Below are 24,362 nucleotides of genomic sequence, written 5' to 3'. Positions count from 1 at the left end.
GGGGAAGTTAGGAACTGAAATTGAAACCGAAATTGTTGCAACTCCTATTACTATCCTGTTCAACTTCTCTTTCGTATCGTCTGATATTCCCAAAGATTGGAAAGCTGCCGCGGTCATCCCCCTCTTCAAAGCGGGATACACTCTGGACCCAAACTGCTACAGACCTATATCTATCCTATCCTGTCTATCCTGTCTTTCTAATGTCTTCGAAAGCCAAGTTAACAAACAGATTACCGACCATTTCGAATCCCACCGTACCTTCTACGTACCTTCTACGCTATGCTATACCTTCTACGCTGGTTTCAGAGCTGGTCATGGGTGCACCTCAGCCACGCTCAAGTTCCTAAACGACATCATAACCGCCATCGATAAGAGACATTACTGTGCAGCTGTATTCATCGACCTGGCCAAGACTTTCGACTCTGTCAATCACCACATTCTTATTGGCAGACTCGACAGCCTTGGTTTCTCAAATGATTGCCTCGCCTGGTTTACCAACTACTTTTCTGATAGAGTTGAGTGTGTCAAATCGGAGGGCCAGTTGTCCGGACCTCTGGCTGTCTCTATGGGTGTGCCACAGGGTTCAATCCTCGGACCAACTCTCTTCTCTTTATACATCAATGATGTCGCTCTTGCTGCTGGTGATTCTCTTGTACACCTATACGCAGACGACACCATTCTGTATTCTTCTGGCCCCTCTTTGGACACTGTGTTAACTAACCTCCAGACAAGCTTCAATGCCATACATCTCTCCTTCCGTGGCCTCCAACTGCTCTTAAACGAAGTGAAAACTAAATGCATGCTATTCATCCAATCACTGCCCGCACCTGCTCACCTGTCCAGCATCACTACTCTGGACGGCTCTGAATACAACTACAAATACCTGGGTGTCTGGTTGGACTGTAAACTCGCCTTCCAGACTCACATTAAACATCTCCAATCCAAAGTTAAATCTAGAATTTGCTTCCTATATTGCAACAAAGCATCCTTCACTCATGCTGCCAAACATACCCTTGTAAAACTGACCATCCTACCGATCCTGGACTTCGGTGATGTCATCTATAAAATAGCCTCCAATACTCTACTCAACAAATTGGATGCAGTCTATCACAGTGCCATCCGTTTTGTCACCGAAGCTCCATACACAACCCACCATTGCGACCTGTACGCTCTAGTTGGTTGGCCCTCATATGCGTTGCCAAACCCACTGGCTACAAGTTATCTACAAGTCTCTGCTAGGTAAAGCCCCGCCTCATCTCAGCTCACATGTCACCATAGCAGCACCCACTCGTAGCACGCACTCCAGCAGGTATATCTCACTGGTCACCCCCAAATCCAATTCCTCCTTTGATCGTCTTTCCTTACAGTTCTCTGCTGCCAATGACTGGAACAAACTGCAAAAAGCTCTGTAGCTGGAGACTCATATCTCCCTCACTAGGTTTAAGCACCAGCTGTCAGAGCAGCTCACAGATCACTACACCTGTACATAGCTCATCTGTAAATAGCCCATCCAACTACCTCATCCCCATACAGTATATATTTATTTATCTTGCTCCTTTGGACCCCAGTATCTCTACTTGCACATTCATCTTCTGCACATCTACCATTCCAGTGTTTAATTGCTATATTGTATCTACTTCGCCACCATGGTCTATTTATTGCCTTATCTCCCTTATCTCACCTCATTTGCACTCACTGTATATAGACTTTTTGTTTTCTTTTGTTCTACTGTACTATTTTTTTTTCATTTTACCTTTATTTAACCAGGCAAGTCAGTTAAGAACACATTCTTATTTTCAATGACGGCCTAGGAACAGTGGGTTAACTGCCTGTTCAGGGGCAGAACGACAGATTTGTACCTTGTCAGCTCGGGGGTTTGAACTCACAACCTTCCGGTTACTAGTACTTGTTCTCAAATAGCCTACCTGGTTAAATAATGGTGAAATCATTTTTTTTAAATGGTCCTTTTAACGCCAAGGCTGCATGGTCCTTAAAACCAAGGCTGAATGGTCCTTAACTCCATTTCCCCCCAACAGCTTAGACTTTTAAGATTTAATACATAGAGACCAGCAGGTGGATTTGGTATTTTTCATATTTATAAAAGCAATTTACTTTGATCTGTTGGGGATTTAAGGTATAAACGCATCATATCCATGTACCTGTGCATTTTGTGATAATAAAAAAGAAGCAATATAATGGTCATCTGGGAATTACTTGTAAGGATGGTTTAGGACGGGGGTGTTTAATATGACATACTGTAGTGTATTATGCTCTCTCTCTCTCTCTCTCTCTCTCTCTCTCTCGCTCTCTCACTCTCTACTATCCTCTCTCTCTCTCTCTCCTAGCCCTCCCATCCTCTCTCTCTCTCATCTACTATCCTCTCCCTCTCTCTCTCTCTCTCTCTCTCTCTCTCTCTCTCTCTCTCTCTCTCTCCTCCCCTCTCATCTCTCTCTCCTCCCCTCTCCTCTCTCTCTCCTCCCATCTCCATGAATGACTCATTAGACAAAAGTGATTTCAGGCAGTACGTGTCTTCATGCAAATAGCTTCCTCCACAAGGTCACGTTGGAACCTTGTCCCACAATTAAGAGAAAACCTTAATTTGTATTTTCCCTAACGTGACTTTGTGAATTGAGTAGGAGGGGGAGGACATTATCTATTTGCAAGTCTAATAATCTATTCTTCATGGAGCCTTGCTTTTTATGGCTTCCATTACCGCCTGTGTGTTTTCCATCGCTGGTCCTGTCACAGCCAGGGAAGGCCTTTTAATAGATTGGTTACCTGGTGCTCAGTTGGCTGGCTGCCAGACCTGGGTTCAAACTGTATTTGTTTTATTTCAAATATTTTAGCAGGGCTTGATTGAGTTTTCCGGCTGTAATGGATCTACTGGGATACATTTGAGCTGCTGCCCTCCAGAAGGACATGCAAGGTCCCACTGTTCAGTAAAATATGAGTAGGGGAAGTTTCATTCCAACGGCCATCAGGCTGCTGAACAGTGGGACATAGGGCAGATGTAGGACACTGAACAGTGGGACCATAGGACAGATGTAGGCTGCTGAACAGTGGGATATAGGGCAGATGTAGGACACTGAACAGTGGGACATAGGGCAGATGTAGGCTGCTGAACAGTGGGACATAGGACAGATATAGAATGCTGAACAGTGGGACATAGGGCAGATGTAGGCTGCTGAACAGTGGGACCATAGGACAGATATAGAATGCTGAACAGTGGGACCATAGGACAGATATAGAATGGTGAACAGTGGGACATAGGACAGATGTAGGCTGCTGAACAGTGGGACATAGGACAGATATAGGACACTGAACAGTGGGACCATAGGACAGATGTAGGATGCTGAACAGTGGGACCATAGGACAGATATAGAATGCTGAACAGTGGGACCATAGGACAGATATAGAATGCTGAACAGTGGGACCATAGGACAGATATAGAATGGTGAACAGTGGGACCATAGGACAGATATAGAATGCTGAACAGTGGGACCATAGGACAGATATAGAATGCTGAACAGTGGGACCATAGGACAGATATAGGACACTGAACAGTGGGACATAGGACAGATGTAGGCTGCTGAACAGTGGGACATAGGACAGATATAGAATGCTGAACAGTGGGACATAGGACAGATATAGAATGGTGAACAGTGGGACATAGGACAGATATAGAATGGTGAACAGTGGGACATAGGACAGATATAGAATGGTGAACAGTGGGACATAGGACAGATATAGAATGGTGAACAGTGGGACATAGGGCAGATGTAGGCTGCTGAACAGTGGGACCATAGGACAGATGTAGAATGGTGAACAGTGGGACCATAGGACAGATGTAGGACAGTGATCAGTGGGACATGGGACAAACGTAAGGCCAATAAATGGTTGGACAGTTGACCCTAGAGACGGAATGACTATGTATGTATTAATTATTATATTTCTAGTGGTTTCCATATTCAACTTATTACAGTGTATTATTTTTGTGTATTTGTATGCCGGCTTCATAAAATGAATTTACATTGTAAACGGACGATAAAGTATATCGTATCGTACAGTATGTCAAAAGTGCGAACACTGCCCATGTGGGACTCCAGGCAGACTCAATCAAATGCTCAAAGTACTTGAAAGAAACCGTATACCATTTGAACCCATGTCTGTGTGGCTCTCGATCTCTGTGAGAAATTAAAAGATTGTATAGCAGCAGCTGTGTTTGTAGCAGAGGGGTGTGTAAAACAACAGTATTGCCTAGGTAAAGGCTTATAGCAGCAGCTGTGAACGGAACAGAAGGGTGTGTAAAATAATAGTACTGCCTAGGTAAAGATCGTATAGCAGCAGATGTTTACGTAGCAGATGGGTGTGTATAATAGCTGTGTTTCCTAGGTAAACAATATGACATCACAGTCCAGGTAAATAACATGACCTGATGATCAGGCTGCAGCTCATGACTTTACCCTCCTCTCATCAGTCAGAGTACCGATTTACATCCAACTTTAATACAAAACATACCATTTCAATTCAGAAATATACCATATTAGCCATATTCACAAGTCAGTAACTTGTGCCTCATTGCAAGCCCCCGAGCAATAAAGTAGGATGGCGTTGAACGTATCAATAAATTAGCAGAGTATAGATCGAGACACAATGATTGTATACTCCAAAAGGAACATGTTATTCCTGTTTGAGCAGTAGCTAACAATCATGACAGAGCTCAGAGACTAACCATCCCAGCAGAGTTTGATTTACCTGCTATATGGAGCCAAAATCCCTCTGGTCTATTGGCTCTGCAGACATAGGTAGACAGGTTGCTTTGTCAGTGTGAGAGTGAAGATGTGCACTCGGTCTAACTACAGAGAGGTTTAACAACAGAGAGGTTTAACTACAGAGGTTTAACTACAGAGGTTTAACTACAGAGAGGTTTAACAACAGAGAGGTTTAACTACAGAGGTTTAACTACATAGGTTTAACTACAGAAAGGTTTAACAACAGAGAGGTTTAACTACAGAGAGGTTAACTACAGAGAGGTTAACTACAGAGAGGTTAACTACAGAGAGGAATAACTACTATTGTTCTTTTTCTCAACGTCCTCATCAATTATGTGCCACCTGATAGATATTCAGTATAGCAACATCTACAAACACACTCATAGATTATTTCCCAAAGAGCCCGGATCATAATGGATATTTTTCTGTGGGCTATACATTGAAACACTAGCTAATGGTGAACAGAGTCCCCAGAGTGAGCAAACAATTAACATCCTCCTTTCAATGTGGGTCTAAGAGAAAAGGTGAAAGTAATCTCACCATTCATTTCATATTCGTAACCATCATTCCAAAGGTGAAACTACAAACCTATCATTCCATTCATTTCATATTCATAACAATCATTCAGAATTCAATCATTCTTTGAACACAACATCTAATCCCCTTTGAACAAGATTTGTCATTGATTAAGAACCAGATGACCTTTGGAATTGGATTGTAAATGATGCATTTGATCCCCCCCCCCCTTCAGTGTTCTAGAATCTATTGTTGTTCTGTTGTCATTCCATCTGCCTTTGTATCTCATGGAGAGATAATTCTCATTCCGTGGTTGCAGGTTGTCTAGGAACATTCAACAAGGAGATGAGGGCCTCAGAGAGAGAGACACAGAGATACAGAGAGACAGATAGACACAGAGACAGAGAGACTGAGGGAAAGAGAGACACAGAGACACAGAGACACAGAGACAGAGAGACAGAGAGAAAGAGAGACAGAGAGACACAGAGACACAGAGAGACAGAGGGAAAGAGAGAAAGAGAGAGAGAGAGAAAGAGAAAGAGAAAACATAACATTTTAGCAACACAGAACTACACTGTGAAAGCTATGTCTTTATAAGACATCTGGTTATAGAAAATCATAGGAAGCAGGCTTATTTGATTTGATTGCATTTATTGTATGCGTTTTTACATTTGAATTTATAATGGTGTTTTCCCGCTAATGGGACATTTGCGTTAATAGCCTATGTGCGCATTGCTAATAGTTTATCAACATTTTAAGCTAAACGTTCTGATCTGTTACTTTAGCCACATTGCATATAAAATTATTATTATTTTTATGTTTTTTTTTCTGTATTCATTTGGGATCTATCGCATCGCACAACTGTCCCTGACTATGTTTGGAATACTTATTTTCTCGCACAAATTTGGTCAACCAGGGATAGTAGAGTTAATGCTACTCATCTTGTGAAGTGCACAGCTGCATCCCTGATGTCTCTGTCTTCACTTGTAGCATGTGAGAAAGACCCGATCATGTGACAAAGAGGAGCCAATGGGAGTGAGAGGTGCTTCGGATGGCTTGGAACTCAGGGAGAAAGACACACTTGTAGCCTGTGAGAAAGACCCGATCATGTGACAAAGAGGAGCCAATGGGAGTGAGAGGTGCTTCGGATTGCGTGGACACAACGCATTGTGAAGCGCTTGTCAAAATTGTGAATGAGAGACTGATGTAGTGTGTACAGCCTGCACACAACAAAAAAACAAAGCAGAGCTCATGGTAGCCTAGTGGTTAGAGCGTTGGACTAGTAACCGGAAGGTTGCAAGTTCAAATCCCCGAGCTGACAAGGTACAAATCTAGCGTTCTGCTTCTGAACAGGCAGTTAACCCACTATTCCTAGGCTGTCATTGAAAATAAGAATTTGTTGTTAATTAACTGACTTGCCTAGTTAAATAAAGGTAAAAAAAATGCCTTACAAGCAACTTTGTTCAAATCATCATAATTAGAGGTGTATCATGCAGTATTACAAATCAAAGCCCAATGTTTATAGAACAACTAAAGTTACATGAATAGCTCTGAATGAAGAGTATTAAAGGAGGTCCTGTGTCTTTGTTAACCTCTCAACACAGAACAGCCGAATGTGAGAACTCCTTCAAATCGGTTGGAGAAAATACATGCTTTGTTCAATTGTATTCTTCATACTATAACATACTATAACATAATGCCACGGAATTCTAAGCAAATGGAGTCTGTTAAATGAACTAGTGTCGCCTATAGCCAGATCAGGACATAAAGGACAACTCAGAGGATGCTGTTCTGTTCTTCTGAAATTGACTACATTTTCTTCATATCATGTTTCTTTAGACCCGTCTAAAATAAATAATGGATTTATTGTGAAGGTGTATACTATATTACATGGATTTCTTGTGATGGTGTAGACTATATTACATGGATTTCTTGTGATGGTGTAGACTATATTACATGGATTTATTGTGATGGTGTAGACTATATTACATGGATTTATTGTGATGGTGTAGACTATATTACATGGATTTATTGTGATGGTGTAGGTAGACAATATTACATGGATTTATTGTGATGGTGTAGACTATATTACATGGATTTATTGTGATGGTGTAGGTAGACTATATTACATGGATTTATTGTGATGGTGTAGACTATATTACATGGATTTATTGTGATGGTGTAGGTAGACAATATTACATGGATTTATTGTGATGGTGTAGACTATATTACATGGATTTATTGTGATGGTGTAGGTAGACTATATTACATGGATTTATTGTGAAGGTGTAGGCTATATTACATGGAATCATTGTGATGGTGTAGGTAGACTATATTACATGGATTTATTGTGATGGTGTAGACTATATTACATGGATTTATTGTGATGGTGTAGGTAGACTATATTACATGGATTTATTGTGATGGTGTAGGTAGGCTATATTACATGGAATCATTGTGATGGTGTAGGTAGACTATATTACATGGATTTATTGTGATGGTGTAGACTATAATACATGGATTTATTGTGATGGTGTAAGCTATATTACATGGAATCATTGTGATGGTGTAGGTAGACTATATTACATGGATTTATTGTGAAGGTGTAGACTATATTACATGGAATCATTGTGATGGTGTAGGTAGACTATATTACATTAATTTATTGTGATGGTGTAGACTATATTACATGGATTTATTGTGATGGTGTATGCTATATTACATGGAATCATTGTGATGGTGTAGGTAGACTATATTACATGGATTTATTGTGATGGTGTAGACTATATTACATGGATTTATTGTGATGGTGTAGACTATATTACATGGATTTATTGTGATGGTGTAGGTAGACTATATTACATGGATTTATTGTGATGGTGTAGACTATATTACATGGATTTATTGTGATGGTGTAGGTAGACAATATTACATGGATTTATTGTGATGGTGTAGACTATATTACATGGATGTATTGTGATGGTGTAGGTAGACTATATTACATGGATTTATTGTGATGGTGTAGGTAGACTATATTACATGGATTTATTGTGATGGTGTAGACTATATTACATGGATTTATTGTGATGGTGTAGACTATATTACATGGATTTATTGTGATGGTGTAGGTAGACTATATTACATGGATTTATTGTGATTGTGTAGACTATATTACATGGATTTATTGTGAAGGTGTAGGCTATATTACATGGAATCATTGTGATGGTGTACGTAGACTATATTACATTAATTTATTGTGATGATGTAGGTAGACTATATTACATGGATTTATTGTGATGGTGTAGACTATATTGCATGGATTTATTGTGATGGTGTAGGTAGACTATATTACATGGATTTATTGTGATGGTGTAGACTATATTACATGGAATCATTGTGATGGTGTAGGTAGACTATATTACATGGATTTATTGTGATGGTGTAGACTATATTACATGGATTTATTGTGAAGGTGTAGGCTATATTACATGGATTTATTGTGATGGTGTAGACTATATTACATGGATTTATTGTGATGGTGTAGGTAGACTATATTACATGGATTTATTGTGATGGTGTAGACTATATTGCATGGATTTATTGTGATGGTGTAGGTAGACTATATTACATGGATTTATTGTGATGGTGTAGGCTATATTACATTGATTCATTGTGATGGTGTAGACTATATTACATGGATTTATTAGACATTTTAAAATGCTATGTGTGGAAGCCAGGAGATGCTAAATATGTTCATGTCAATTCATGGTAAAATACAGTGAGACAGTTATTTGCTCGACAATCACCGTCTGACAGAATGTGGTGACTGCCACAGCCCTGGTTGTTAAATGTGAGAAAGCTAATTGGGATCCTATTAAAGTAAATTAACTACATCTGAGCCATTGACGGTTTCAATAACACTCTTCAAAGCTCTCATTTTGGTGAATAATGTCTATAATCTATGCAATTATTATCAATCATCAGATTAAGTCTGAATTTAAAAGATGAGCTCAGGGAAATGTGTGTGTGTGTGTGTGTGTGTGTGTGTGTGTGTGTGTGTGTGTGTGTGTGTGTGTGTGTGTGTGTGTGTGTGTGTGTGTGTGTGTGTTTGTGTGTGTGTTTGTGTGTGTGTGTGTGCATGCATGAGTGAGTGTGTGTGCTCTTACACACGTCTAACCAATATCCAGCAGCACCTCACAGCGGCACACCTTTCTTCAGACCCTCCAGCTGAACACCAGTGTGAAGCAGCCTTATTGTCCCAGCCCTCATCAGTATTCTACCCAGCCTCAGACAGGTAAGTAATGACAAGCAGTAAAGGTCTGGGTGTTACAATTCCAGTCTGCGCGGGCTGGGGTGCCTGCCTGCTGCCTGAGCTCTGCCTGGCTGTGCTCGATGACGTCAGGCCTTCACACAGCACAGAGTAACACACACACACACACACACACACACACACACACACACACACACACACACACACACACACACACACACACACACACAGCGTATCTCCCTTGTACAGATGAGACTGCCGTCCTAATGAGACTTCCTCTCTCGTCTCTCCTCAGGGCTGTATATCCTCTTTAGTCCACCGCTCCCAAATGGCACCCTATTCCCTTTGTAGTGCACTACTTTAGACCAGGGTCAGTAGGACTCTGGCACCCTATTCCCTTTATAGTGCACTACTTTAGACCAGGGTCAGTAGGACTCTGGCACCCTATTCCCTTTATAGTGCACTACTTTAGACCAGGGTCAGTAGGACTATGGCACACTATTCCCTTTATAGTGCACTACTTTAGACCAGGGTCAGTAGGACTCTGGCACCCTATTCCCTTTATAGTGCACTACTTTAGACCAGGGTCAGTAGGACTCTGGCACCCTATTCCCTTTATAGTGCACTACTTTAGACCAGGGTCAATAGGACTCTGGCACCCTATTCCCTTTATAGTGCACTACTTTAGACCAGGGTCAGTAGGACTCTGGCACCCTATTCCCTTTATAGTGCACTACTTTAGACCAGGGTCAGTAGGACTCTGGCACCCTATTCCCGTTATAGTGCACTACTTTAGACCAGGATCAATAGGATTCTGGCACCCTATTCCCATTATAGTGCACTACTTTAGACCAGGGTCAGTAGGACTATGGCACCCTATTTCCTTTATAGTGCACTACTTTAGACCAGGGTCAGTAGGACTATGGCACCCTATTTCCTTTATAGTGCACTACTTTAGACCAGGGTCAGTAGGACTATGGCACCCTATTTCCTTTATAGTGCACTACTTTAGACCAGGACTCACATTGCACTATGAACAGGGTGCCATTTGGGATGCATGTTTAGTCCCAGCTCCAGGGACAGGTAATAGCTACACCAACCCAGAGACATCTATTTCACCTACAGTACTACACAATGCATTTCACTAGACTCAGGCCCTCCTTCAGCTCCACTGCAAATCTTGTTGTTTTGCCGGTAGTATTTGTAAAGGCAAAATCATTTTAGTTTTCCTTTTTTTTTTTTTTTTGCTCTTCAGGGTAAATGTTTAACATCTATTTCTTGTAGGACTTTAGGCATTTGTACACAAAGTCATTAGGGAAATGCTAATTACAATTGTTATGGGTATCTATTGTAAAAAAAAATGTAAATAAGGTTTCTCTCAGCAAATTAAATTCTGATTACACTGTCATTGGTTTGTAAAATGCAATCACACAGTCAGCTTGCCAGGATCTGTCACCTATATACATACACAATCTATTTGGGGATCCTCAGGAGTAGGGTCTGTAGTGACTCCTCTAGCACTGAGTGCTTTAGACCGCTGAACCAGGGTCTGTAGTGACTCCTCTAGCACTGAGTGCTTTAGACCGCTGAACCAGGGTCTGTAGTGACACCTCTAGCCCTGAGTGCTTTAGACCACTGAACCAGGGTCTGTAGTGACACCTCTAGCCCTGAGACGCAGTGCTTTAGACCGCTGAACCAGGGTCTGTAGTGACACCTCTAGCACTGAGATGCAGTGCTTTAGGCCGCTGAACCAGGGTCTGTAGTGACTCCTCTAGCACTGAGTGCTTTAGACCGCTGAACCAGGGTATCTGTAGTGACTCCTCTAGCCCTGAGATGCAGTGCTTTAGACCGCTGAACCAGGGTCTGTAGTGACTCCTCTAGCACTGAGTGCTTTAGACCGCTGAACCAGGGTCTGTAGTGACACCTCTAGCCCTGAGACGCAGTGCCTTAGGCCACTGAACCAGGGTCTGTAGTGACTCCTCTAGCACTGAGATGCAGTGCTTTAGGCCGCTGAACCAGGGTCTGTAGTGACACCTCTAGCCCTGAGACGCAGTGCCTTAAGCCACTGAACCAGGGTCTGTAGTGACACCTCTAGCCCTGAGACGCAGTGCCTTAGACCGCTGAACCAGGGTCTGTAGTGACACCTCTAGCACTGAGACGCAGTGCCTTAGACCGCTGAACCAGGGTCTGTAGTGACACCTCTAGCCCTGAGACGCAGTGCCTTAGACCGCTGAACCAGGGTCTGTAGTGACACCTCTAGCACTGAGACGCAGTGCCTTAGACCGCTGAACCAGGGTCTGTAGTGACACCTCTAGCCCTGAGACGCAGTGCTTTAGACCTCTGAACCAGGGTCTGTAGTGACACCTCTAGCACTGAGATGCAGTGCTTTAGGCCGCTGAACCAGGGTCTGTAGTGACTCCTCTAGCACTGAGTGCTTTAGACCGCTGAACCAGGGTATCTGTAGTGACTCCTCTAGCCCTGAGATGCAGTGCTTTAGACCGCTGAACCAGGGTCTGTAGTGACTCCTCTAGCACTGAGTGCTTTAGACCGCTGAACCAGGGTCTGTAGTGACACCTCTAGCCCTGAGACGCAGTGCCTTAGGCCACTGAACCAGGGTCTGTAGTGACACCTCTAGCACTGAGATGCAGTGCTTTAGGCCGCTGAACCAGGGTCTGTAGTGACACCTCTAGCCCTGAGACGCAGTGCTTTAGACCGCTGAACCAGGGTCTGTAGTGACACCTCTAGCCCTGAGACGCAGTGCTTTAGACCGCTGAACCAGGGTCTGTAGTGACACCTCTAGCACTGAGACCCGGTGCCTTAGACCGCTGAACTAGGGTCTGTAGTGACTCCTCTAGCACTGAGACGCAGTGCCTTAGGCCACTGAACCAGGGTCTGTAGTGACACCTCTAGCACTGAGATGCAGTGCCTTAGGCCACTGAGCCAGGGTCTGTAGTGACTCCTCTAGCACTGAGACGCAGTGCCTTAGGCCACTGAACCAGGGTCTGTAGTGACACCTCTAGCACTGAGATGCAGTGCCTTAGACCGCTGAACCAGGGTCTGTAGTGACACCTCTAGCACTGAGATGCAGTGCCTTAGGCCACTGAGCCAGGGTCTGTAGTGACACCTCTAGCACTGAGATGCAGTGCCTTAGGCCACTGAGCCAGGGTCTGTAGTGACACCTCTAGCACTGAGATGCAGTGCCTTAGACCGCTGAACCAGGGTCTGTAGTGACACCTCTAGCACTGAGATGCAGTGCCTTAGGCCACTGAGCCAGGGTCTGTAGTGACACCTCTAGCACTGAGATGCAGTGCCTTAGACCGCTGAACCAGGGTCTGTAGTGACACCTCTAGCACTGAGATGCAGTGTCTTAGACCGCTGAACCAGGGTGTCTGTTGTGACACCTCTAGCACTGAGATACAGTGCCTTAGACCGCTGCGCCAGTCGGGATCAAGCCCAAGGGGTTGATGGAGTCCACTTGATATTGTGATACAACATGATGATGTGGCATGTAGACAACTGGCTGGAACCACAGCTACTGGAGAAATGCTTGTAGCTGACTGTCCAGCCGAACAATGATGATGACGATGAAATGTAAAAAATATAACAATAAGAAACAGCATAAAAATCAACTTTACCTTTTCTGCGGACTGAGCTGTCCCAAAGAAGATGGGAATGAAGGCTAGCCAGACGATACAGGTGGTATACATCGTGAATCCAATGGGTTTAGCCTCGTTAAAGTTCTCCGGGACGCCCCGCGTCTTGATGGCGTACACCGTACACGTGACCATGAGTAGGATGCTATAACCCAACGAGCATATAATCTGCAGGTCCGTGATGTCACATTTCAGTACTCCTCTGGCCTGGTCGGGGTTGACGGTTTTCTGTTCGTCATAGTCGATGATGGTGTTGGGGGGGTCCACCCCGAACCAGATAAACACCCCCAGGAGCTGAATGGCGATCAGGCAAGTGGTTATAGCCAGCTGGGAGGTCGGGCTGATCAGCCTCGGTGCTGTCACCGACTTCTTACCCTCTTCGAAGATGCGGTAGATACGGTTTGTCTTGGTGAGGAGGGCCGCGTAGCTAATACACATACCGAGACCTAGGAAGATCCGTCGGAATGAACAGACGGCGACATCAGGCTTGGCAATCATGAGGAAGGTGATGATGTAACAGAGGAAGATCCCGGTGAGAAGGACGTAGCTCAGCTCGCGGCCCGACGCGCGCACGATGGGAGTGTCATTGTGACGGACAAAGGTTGCCATGACGAAGATGGTGGCGATGATGCCCAGCATGGCGAGGAAGACGGGGATCACTGCCCAGGGGGAGTGCCACTCCAGCTTCACGATGGGGATGGGCTGGCATGCCGTCCTGTTGATTAGATAATTCATTGATTGATTGATTAAAGGTGAAGTTTACCCAACATCCAGAAACTCTCAAGTGATTCCATACATTGAAACTAGTTCAGTGGAGTTTTCCCTCTCCCCCTCTCTCTCCTTGTAGTGCTGTACTTAAACAGCTGCAACAACGGGTCGTTGGACTCGTGACGTTGCTGGATGCCTCACTACTACGTTGCCTGTTCAGAATTCAGAAATCCACAAAGCGTCTGGACCAATGTGTCATTTTATTGAAAGCGTGTGGCGTACTATTGGATTTGAATGCGGAAATGTGTACTTTTACACCTAAAACATTTGCGACAATTTTACGTCATTCTTTTATGCAACCGACTGCCACAGCAGGTGAGATGGGTAACAACTGAGCATGTTGAGACACATGTCCTGACTCAAACCCAATAGTACAGTACTTTTGATTTAAAAAAAAATAGCTTTCAAATAAAACAACCAATTTGTCCACACTTTGCAGATTTCTGAACCATGAATTCACGAGCAACAGAGCAATGAGGCCTGCACCCATCATGGCAGCTGTTCTAGTACAGCGCCACAGGGAGAGAGATGTGGCAGGAGGAAAACTCAGCTTTATGTACGTTTATTTGACAATTCTTAAAAACCACATACAAACGACAAGAAGAAAAGCAGTGCTGTACTGCACTGTAAAACAGCATACTGGAAGGAATGGAAGGAAGACACAGACTAATTTAGGGTTTTGCAAAATTCCTAATGCCTTTACAATATTCCCACGTTTTCCAGAAATCCCCAAATCCCAAAAACATGGAAATGTTGGGGAAAGTTTCAGGAATTTTGCAACCCTTGACTTATTTTCTTTTATAGTGTTCCTGACTGTCACCTGTTGGGGTTGGGCCTCATGTTGTAGGAGCACAGCTTGCAAGACGCTGCATCATATTGATACTGGTAGCCATCACAGGGCTCACAGTGCCAGCAGCAGGGCATGCCTTTCACTGCCTTCTTCCTCTCTCCTGACCTGCAGGGCAGACTACACACAGAGCTGGGAATCTCTGTCTGTCCGTTAGGCCACTGCATGTCCTCAATCTGGAACACACGACGGAGGGAGATGGCTTAGTGGACGACGGGATGGGAGAGGGTGCATGTACCTCATTACAACATACAAGACACATACAAACACAGGAGTATAACAATGAAAATGAGTTCTTAAAAAACAAAGCAAGTGTATCTATGTCTCTCTGTTAGCCCACTGCATTTCTTTAATCTGGAGCACAGTTAAACACATATGGAGGGTATCATTTTGTTTTGTTTTGTTTTGTTAGTTCCTCAAAATGATGACTCTTGTCACTGTAAACTTCATGCATAGAGTTTTACCTAACTGGCTAACTGCAAATACTTTCCAAATAAACACTTCACAAACACTTTACAAATAAATACATTTTCCTGCATTAATGTACGATTTTTCTGTAAATATTCACGATTGCCTCTGGATATTTTTTTGCTGGTGACTTCAATACCCAATGGACCCAATGGTAATGGAAGTTACTTTTATGTACTGATATCAAGCAGCATGAAAGTTATTATTAAGTGCTATGTCCTCATATTTCAATTCCATGAAGTGGTGATGAAAACATTCTGGATCTATTGAATGTTCATCATAATCTGCTAAACGGTAATTATTCGTCTACCTCCTCATGCATTTTGCACCCAATGTATATAGACTCTTTTTTTATGTTTATGTTTAATTTTTTTCTACTGTGTTATTGACTTGTTTAGTGTTTACTCCATGTTTAACCCTGTGTTGTCTGTTCACACTGCTATGCTTTATCTTGGCCAGGTCGCAGTTGTAAATGAGAACTACCTGGTTAAATAAAGGTGAAATTATTCTTTATTTAAAAAAAATCAGATTCATTCCGCCATTCTTGATTTCTTGTTTTGTTTTTTGTGTGTATTTTTTCTATTCCTTACATTTTAATTGTTTGACATTTTACTGCATCATTAGGAGCTAGTAACATAAGCATTTCGCTGCAGCCGCGTCTGCTGAACTGTGTACAGTTCTGGTTTGAAGTGTTTTAACAAGGCTGAGTGGCTAACAACTTCCAAGGACTTTTTCTGTTTGGACACAAAAGAGATTGACTGCCGACACACACAGAGGTGCTATGTACTGTCTGCAGGCGAATCCCTACTGGTGTGTTAGACTTTAACCGTTAAAGTTAACTAGGGCCAAGACATATCCGTGGACAGACAGATTTTCTTCAAGTAAAGCATGACTCACGACTCTTGTGTTTAAAAAAAAACACTCACGACTAGTATTTTCCCTAACAAACCCACAGATAACTGTCCCTCTCCAACTTTGACTGTCACCACTGTGAAAACCGTCTGACTGACTTTTACCTGGAGTCTGGGTCTGGCTGACTGTTACCTGGAGTCTGGGTCTGGCTGATTGTTACCTGGAGTCTGGCTGACTGACTGTCACTTGGGGACTAGGGGAATGAAAAAGATCCTTCAAACTTTCCTATGACACATTCGGCAGGATGGCTGACGGGACAAGATCAGGCATTCCAGCACCACAACAAAAGACAAACTCAGAATAACTTAATCTACCGACCGATAGCCATACTCATGCAGATAAAGAAAAAAACAGACTTATTTTCCTCTGTTCTCCACATCCATCTCTCTCTCTCTCTGTCTCTCTCTCTCTGTCTCTCTCTCTCAATTCAATTCAATTCAATTCAAGCGCTTTATTGGCATGGGAAACATGTGTTAACATTGCCAAAGCAAGTGAGGTAGATAATATATAAAGTGAATATATAAAGTGCAATAAACAATAAAAAATCTCTCTCTCTCTTTCTCTCTCTCTTCTCTCTCTCTCTCTCTCTCTCTCTCCTCTCTTACTCTCTCTCTCTCTCCCTCTCTCTCTTATATCACGTCCCACCCTCCATCCATTCTTCCCACTCACTCTCTCCATCCGACCGGCTCCATCTCCTTCATGCCAAGCTCATTATGGAGAGGAGCTTGGAAAATAAGGCATCAACATTAGTGGGAACATCAGACAATCTAACACAGATCTCAACAGAACATCTTTCCATGTTATGAAATCACCTCCATATGCAGGTGATTGCAAGTACCCTGTTTTGCATTGAAAATTAGATACTTACAATGTTATAGAAGATTGGAAAACTCTAAACAGCTGTACTAGTGTTAAGTCTCTAGTGATAGCCTTAAAATTAATCTCGGACACCTGAAATTCAATGAATTTGCTTCAGATTACGGATTAAGTCTCGGGGGGGAAGACGTGTTAGAATATGTACTAACAAGATTAGAAACTTCCAGAGGTGAAGACTTGGCTCTCCTGAAACTGTCTGGAAGTTTCCTTTTAGAGGTGGAGACATGGCTCGCCTGAAACTGTCTGGAAGTTTCCTTTTAGAGGTGGAGACTTGGCTAGCCTGATACTGTCTGGAAGTTTCCTTTTAGAGGTGGAGACTTGGCTCGCCTGAAACTGTCTGGAAGTTTCCTTTTAGAGGTGAAGACTTGGCTCGCCTGAAACTGTCTGGAAGTTTCCTTTTAGAGGTGAAGACTTGGCTAGCCTGATACTGTCTGGAAGTTTCCTTTTAGAGATGGAGACTTGGCTCGCCTGAAACTGTCTGGAAGTTTCCTTTTAGAGGTGGAGACTTGGCTCGCCTGAAACTGTCTGGAAGTTTCCTTTTAGAGGTGGAGACTTGGCTAGCCTGATACTGTCTGGAAGTTTCCTTTTAGAGGTGGAGACTTCGCTCGCCTGATACTGTCTGGAAGTTTCCTTTTAGAGGTGGAGACTTGGCTCGCCTGAAACTGTCTGGAAGTTTCCTTTTAGAGGTGGAGACTTGGCTAGCCTGAAACTGTTTGGAAGTTTCCTTTTAGAGGTGGAGACTTGGCTAGCCTGAAACTGTTTGGAAGTTTCCTTTTAGAGGTGAAGACTTGGCTAGCCTTTCAGCCATTTTCGGACAAGTCTATGTACCAAATATCCCCTCGAAAGATGTGATCGCCTGCAAAATTTGTCCAAATTATCAGTGACGAAAAATCAGCGTACAAGAAGTTGTCGCGTCCCACAGTCTGTTGACAGCTGTGACTACCATTTACTGATAACATCTGTCCACAAGAGATAACCTTAACATCAACTCGTGTGACAAGACTCAGTCGCAGGTGATTTAGTTCTGAGTGCCGAGGTCGCTAGTGTTTTTCGACACATTCCACAGTTGTAGCTAGTGTGTGAAACAGTCATACATCGAGGTGGTCACTGGATGGATTTAATTTATTATTATTTCTAACCAAGAGGGAAAGTTTGTCACTAAATCAGTCATTAACATGGAACACTGTATGAAATAGAACAGGATGAAAGGGCTGCTACGTTTTAAATGATTCAACACCTCTTTTTGAAGTGATGTCACCTCTGAGAGTTAGACCTGAGCAAGATGTCCATAGTTTAATCACAATGAATAAGTATGAAGATATTATTATAGCTCCTTTGTTCACCATTTAAAACAATTTAACAGTCTGGAATGTTTTGTAACGGGTGTGCATCCCAAATAGCAACCTATTCCCTATACGTGCAGTGCACTACGTTTGACCAGAGCCTTAAGTGCCTTGTTCGAAAGTGCCGCCCTATGTAGTGACTGGGGTGCCATTTTGGAGGCATGCTGGGGTTTAGAGACTCAGCCACAGAGTACTGAACCTGTCTGTCCTACATTCTGACATCTTTTAAAATGAGGAGATACAGTATATGCAGAACAGTGTCGACTCGAAGCTGGATGTCTCCTCGAAGGTTCAGAGGCCTCCTATGAGTCATCTACTGTGAGCAAATAGACTTTCTCTGTGATGACACTCTGTGGTGACACTCTCTGTGGTGACACTCTCTATGGTGACTCTCTCTGTGGTGACACTCTCTATGGTGACACTCTCTATGGTGACACTCTCTATAGTGACACTCTCTATGGTGACACTCTCTATGGTGACACTCTCTGTGATGACACTCTCTGTGATGACACTCTGTGGTGACACTCTCTGTGGTGACACTCTCTGTGGTGACACTCTCTATGGTGACACTCTCTATGGTGACACTCTCTATGGTGACTCTCTCTGTGGTGACACTCTCTATGGTGATACTCTCTATAGTGACACTCTCTATGGTGACACTCTCTATGGTGACACTCTCTGTGATGACACTCTCTGTGATGACACTCTGTGGCGACACTCTCTGTGGTGACACTCTCTGTGGTGACACTGTCTATGGTGACACTCTCTATAGTGACACTCTCTATGGTGACACTCTCTATGGTGACATTCTCTGTGATGACACTCTCTATGGTGACACTCTCTGTGGTGACACTCTCTGTGGTGACACTCTCTATGGTGACACTCTCTGTGATGACACTCTCTATGGTGACACTCTCTGTGGTGACACTCTCTATGGTGACACTCTCTGTGATGACACTCTCTATGGTGACACTCTCTATAGTGACAATCTCTATGGTGACACTCTCTATGGTGACACTCTCTATGGTGACACTCTCTATGATGGCACTCTCTTTGATGATCACTAGTCACCATAGCAACACACACCCGTAGTACGCGCTCCAGCAGGTATATTTTACTGGTCATCCCCAAAGCCAAAACTTTCTTTGGCTGCCTTTCCTTCCAGTTCTCTGCTGCCAATGACTGGAACGAATTGCAAAAATCACTGAAGCTGGAGTCTTATACAGTGCCTTGCGAAAGTATTCGGCCCCCTTGAACTTTGCGACCGTTTGCCACATTTCAGGCTTCAAACATAAAGAAAAAAAAATCTAGATCACCTGCACTCCACACACAGAGACGCGTACAAAGCTCTCCCTCGCCATCCATTTGGTAAATCAGACCACAACTCTATCCTCCTGAGATTGAGTCATTCTACACCGGCGCCGATGCACGTCTTATGTGGCAGGGCTCGCAAACTATTACAGACTACAAAGGGAAGCAAAGCCGCGAGCTGCCCAGTGACACGAACATACCAGACGAGCTAAATTACTTCTATGCTCACATCAAGACAAGCAACACTGAGGCATGCATGAGAGCATCAGCTGTTCCGGACGACTGTGTGATCACACTCTCCGTAGCTGACATGAGTAAGACCTTTAAACAGGTCAACATACACAAGGCTGCGGGGCCAGACGGATTACCAGGACGTGTGCTCCAGGCATGTGCTGATCCCCAACACTGGAGCTCCCCAGGGGTGCGTGCTCAGTCCCCTCCTGTACTCCCTGTTCATCCACAACTGCATGGCCAGGCAAAACTCCAACACCATCATTAAGTTTGCAGACGACACAACAGTCGTAGGCCTGATCACCGACAACGAGGCTGCCTATAGAGAGGTCAGAGGCCCGGTGGTGCCAGAATAACAACCTGTCCCTCAATGTAACCAAGAATAAGGAGATGATTGTGGACAACAGGAAAAGGAGGATGGAGCACTCCCCCATTATCATCAACAGGGCTCTAGTGAGCAGGTTGAGAGCTTCAAGTTCCTTGGTGTCCACATCAACAACAAACTAGAATGGTCCAAACACAGCAAAACAGTCGACAAAGCCTATTCCCCCGCAGGAAACTAAAAATATTTGGCATGGATCCTGAGATCCTCAAAAGGTTCTACAGCTGCACCATCAAGAGCATGGTTTCATCACTGCCTGTTACTCCGGCCTCTCACATCAAGGCACTACAGCTGCCTGCCATCCAGGACCTCTACACCAGGCGGTGTCAGAGGAAGGCCCTAAAAATGGTCAAATACCCCAGCCAACCCAGTCATAGACTGCTCTCTCTGCTACCGCATGGCAAGCGTTACCAGAGTGCCAAGTCTAGGACAAAAAGGCCTCTCAACAGTTTTTACCCCCAAGTTTTTACCCCCAAGCCATAAGACTCCTGAACAGGTAACCAAATGGCTACCCGGACTATTTGCATTATGTGTGTGTCCCGCAACCCCTCTTTTACGCTGGTGCTACTCTCTTTTTATCATATATGCATAGTCACTTTAACTATACATTCATGTACATACTACCTCAATTGGGCCGACCAACCAGTGCTCCCGCACGTTGGCTAACCGGTCTATCGGCAATGTGTCCCACACACCACCAACCCCTCTTTTACGCTGCTGCTACTCTCTGTTCATCATATATGCATAGTCACTTTAACCATATCTACATGTGCATACTACCTCAATCAGCCTGACTAACCAATGTCTGTATGTAGCCTCTCTAATTTATAGCCTCACTACTGTACATAGCCTTTTTACTGTTGTTTTATTTCTTTACCTACCTATTGTTCACCTAATACCTTTTTTTGCAGTATTGGTTAGAGCCTGTTGTTTTCGGCGGACATGACAAGTAAACTTTCATTTGATTTGATCCATCACTCCAGTGTTAATGGTAAATTCCAATTATTTTGTCTCTATGGCCTATTTACTGCCTAACCTCCCTACTCTTCTACATTTGCACACACTGTACACAGATTTTTCTATTGTGTTATTGACTGTACATTTGTTTATGTAACTCTTGTGTTGTTGTTTTTGTTTCACTGTATTGCTTTATCTTGGCCAGGTTGCAGTTGTAAATAAGAACTTGTTCTCAACTGGCCAACCTGGTTAAATAAAGGTGAAATAAAACATGCACGTAATTTTTTTTTCACTTCTTCATTCAAATGACAGGCAATTGGGCCTTGTCCGGTGTCTGAAGTCACTCTCTATGATGTCACCCTCTATGATGTCACTCTCTATGTTGACACTCTCTATGCTGACACTCTCTATGATGTCACTCTCTATGATGTCACTCTCTATGATGTCACCCTCTGTGATGTCACGCTCTATGTTGACACTCTCTATGTTGACACTCTATGTTGACGCTCTCTATGATGTCGCTCTCTATGTTGACACTCTCTATGTTGACACTCTCTATGTTGACACTCTTTGAGTCTGACTCCTTAAAGAAAACAATCTTCATCCAGTAGAGGTGAGTAATCGCTGTCCTTATATCGAGAAGCTCTTTTCGGTCATTAGACACAGCGGCAAGAAACTTTATGTACAAAATAAGTGACAAACATCGCAACAAAAACACACACAATAGCACAATTGGTTTGGAGCTCGGTAAAAATGGCAGCCATCTCCTCCGGCGCCATTCTTCCACTGCTCTAATATAAAAGTACACAGGTTTTGCACACACGCACGCTGCGCGGGTCAGCTGTTTGTTCACCCACAACCGCCCGCAATTGCTAACAACCCATCCGCATCCGTCTGACTTGAAGTGATAAAGTGAAAATGTGAGACCTAACCCGGAAATATAGAAAATGTAATGTACAGTCAGAGATGACGGAACTAATTTTGACAGGCCTTTTTACATACACCTCTGTTTTTTGCTTCTAGCTTCTGACATATTGGCTATTTTGTTCATCTATAATTAGTTACAGTACATACAGCTTCTCTTCTGTCATTACTTGTTGCCCTAAAAGATTTAATAAACCCCTTTATTTTTATTTATCCAACTTGGCAAGTCAGTTAAAATATCAAATTCTTATTTACAATGATGGCCTAGGAACAGTGGGTTAACTGCCTTGTTCAGGGGCAGAACGACAGATTTTGTTCCTTGTCAGCTCGGGGATTTGATCAAGCAACCTTTGGTTGCTGGCCCTACCCTCTAGCCATCAGGCTACCTGCTGCCCCCCCCCTGCTCAGCAGAATAATGTAATAAATTGATAGAATAAATGCTTCAATCTAGTTGATATCGGTAAAGCTTTCTCTTTCTTCTTTCATCTCACATTTAGGGGCCGTCTGTAAAGGTGCTATCTTAATCAGTATCATTAAAGCTGATAGTATTTCAATCACATTTAGGGACCGTCTTTTAAAGGTGTTATCTTTATCAGCATCATTAAAGCTGATAGTATTTCAATCACATTTAGGGACCGTCTGTAAAGGTGCTATCTTTATCAGTATCATTAAAGCTGATAGTATTGGAAGGTATTCAGTGTACAATTGACTACTATCTAATTCGAACTGAAATCTTTTCAAAAGCAAGAGCAAGTTGGGTTATTTTAACAGCTATTCATTTCCTGAAAATCAGTCAAACTGATGTCATTTTAAAATAATTAATTGCATTTTCTCCCAGTCTTTGCTGAAGATCCAATGGCACTTATTGTAAGAATAAGGGTGTTAAACCTCAATCTAACCTTCACACCATCACGGTCACCTAATCATCCCCAGCTTCATCATTCATCCCCCTCCTCTCCCCTGTAACTATTCCCCAGGTCGTTGCTGTTAATGAGAACGTGTTCTCAGTCAACTTACCTGGCAAAATAAGGGTTCAATCAAAAAGTGACTGTCAAATTTGATTGAATATCATGTTCACAAGTACAGTGAACGACCTTTCATTGCAAGCTCTATATCAAACATTGCAGTAATCAATATCAATGTACTGTAGTACCAAAAATAACATAAGAACAAAAACATAAGATACAAAAATAAGAAATAACACGAGAAGTAAGCATACCATGTACAGGGTTAGTTCAGTACCATATTTACAATGTACTGGAGTGATTGAGGTAGATATCTACAAGGGTAACCATACTATATACAGGGTTAGTTCAGTACCATATTTACAATGTACTGGAGTGATTGAGGTAGATATCTACAAGGGTAACCATACTATATACAGGGTTAGTTCAGTACCATATTTACAATGTACTGGAGTGAAGGAGGTAGATATCTACAAGGGTAACTATACTATATAAAGGGTTAGTTCAGTACCATATTTACAATGTACTGGAGTGATTGAGGTAGATATCTACAAGGGTAACCATACTATATAAAGGGTTAGTTCAGTACCATATTTATAGAGGTATACAGTGCCTTGCGAAAGTATTCGGCCCACTTGAACTTTGCGACCTTTTGCCACATTTCAGGCTTCAAACATAAAGATATAAGACTGTATTTTTTTGTGAAGAATCAACAACAAGTGGGACACAATCATGAAGTGGAACGACATTTATTGGATATATGGTCCTGTATTTGGCTCCATCCATCTTCCCATCAATTTTAACCATCTTCCCTGTCCCTGCTGAAGAAAAGCAGGCCCAAACCATGATACTGCCACATCCATGTTTGACAGTGGGGATGGCGTGGTCAGAGTGATGTTCTGTGTTGCTTTTACGCCAAACATAACGTTTTGCATTGTTGCCAAAAAGTTCCATTTTGGTTTCATCTGACCAGAGACCTTCTTCCACATGTTTGGTGTGTCTCCCAGGTGGCTTGTGGCAAACTTTAAATGACACTTTTTATGGATATCTTTAAGAAATTGCTTTCTTCTTGCCACTCTTCCATAAAGGCCAGATTTGTGCAATATACGACTGATTGTTGTCCTATGGACAGAGTCTCCCACCTCAGCTGTAGATCTCTGCAGTTCA

At 43.0% G+C, this 24,362-nt stretch overlaps 1 protein-coding gene across 2 annotated transcripts in view; it reads right to left on the bottom strand.

Moving 5' to 3' along the window:
* Nucleotides 1–24,362, bottom strand: part of grm7 (glutamate metabotropic receptor 7) — a 443,553-nt gene that overhangs the window by 49,634 nt on the left and 369,557 nt on the right. For both annotated transcript variants that reach the window (XM_064967486.1, XM_064967487.1), the window contains exons 8-9: nt 14,800–15,002; nt 13,194–13,926 (exon numbers count right to left, since the gene is read on the bottom strand). In XM_064967486.1, the coding sequence (XP_064823558.1) occupies nt 13,194–13,926; nt 14,800–15,002 (936 nt within the window). The remainder of the gene's footprint in view (nt 1–13,193; nt 13,927–14,799; nt 15,003–24,362) is intronic.

The sequence above is a fragment of the Oncorhynchus masou genome, chromosome 6 (genome assembly GCF_036934945.1).
Source record: "Oncorhynchus masou masou isolate Uvic2021 chromosome 6, UVic_Omas_1.1, whole genome shotgun sequence".
In the NCBI taxonomy this organism is placed as follows: Eukaryota; Metazoa; Chordata; class Actinopteri; order Salmoniformes; family Salmonidae; genus Oncorhynchus; species Oncorhynchus masou.
This window is presented reverse-complemented; position numbering and strand designations above follow the sequence as displayed.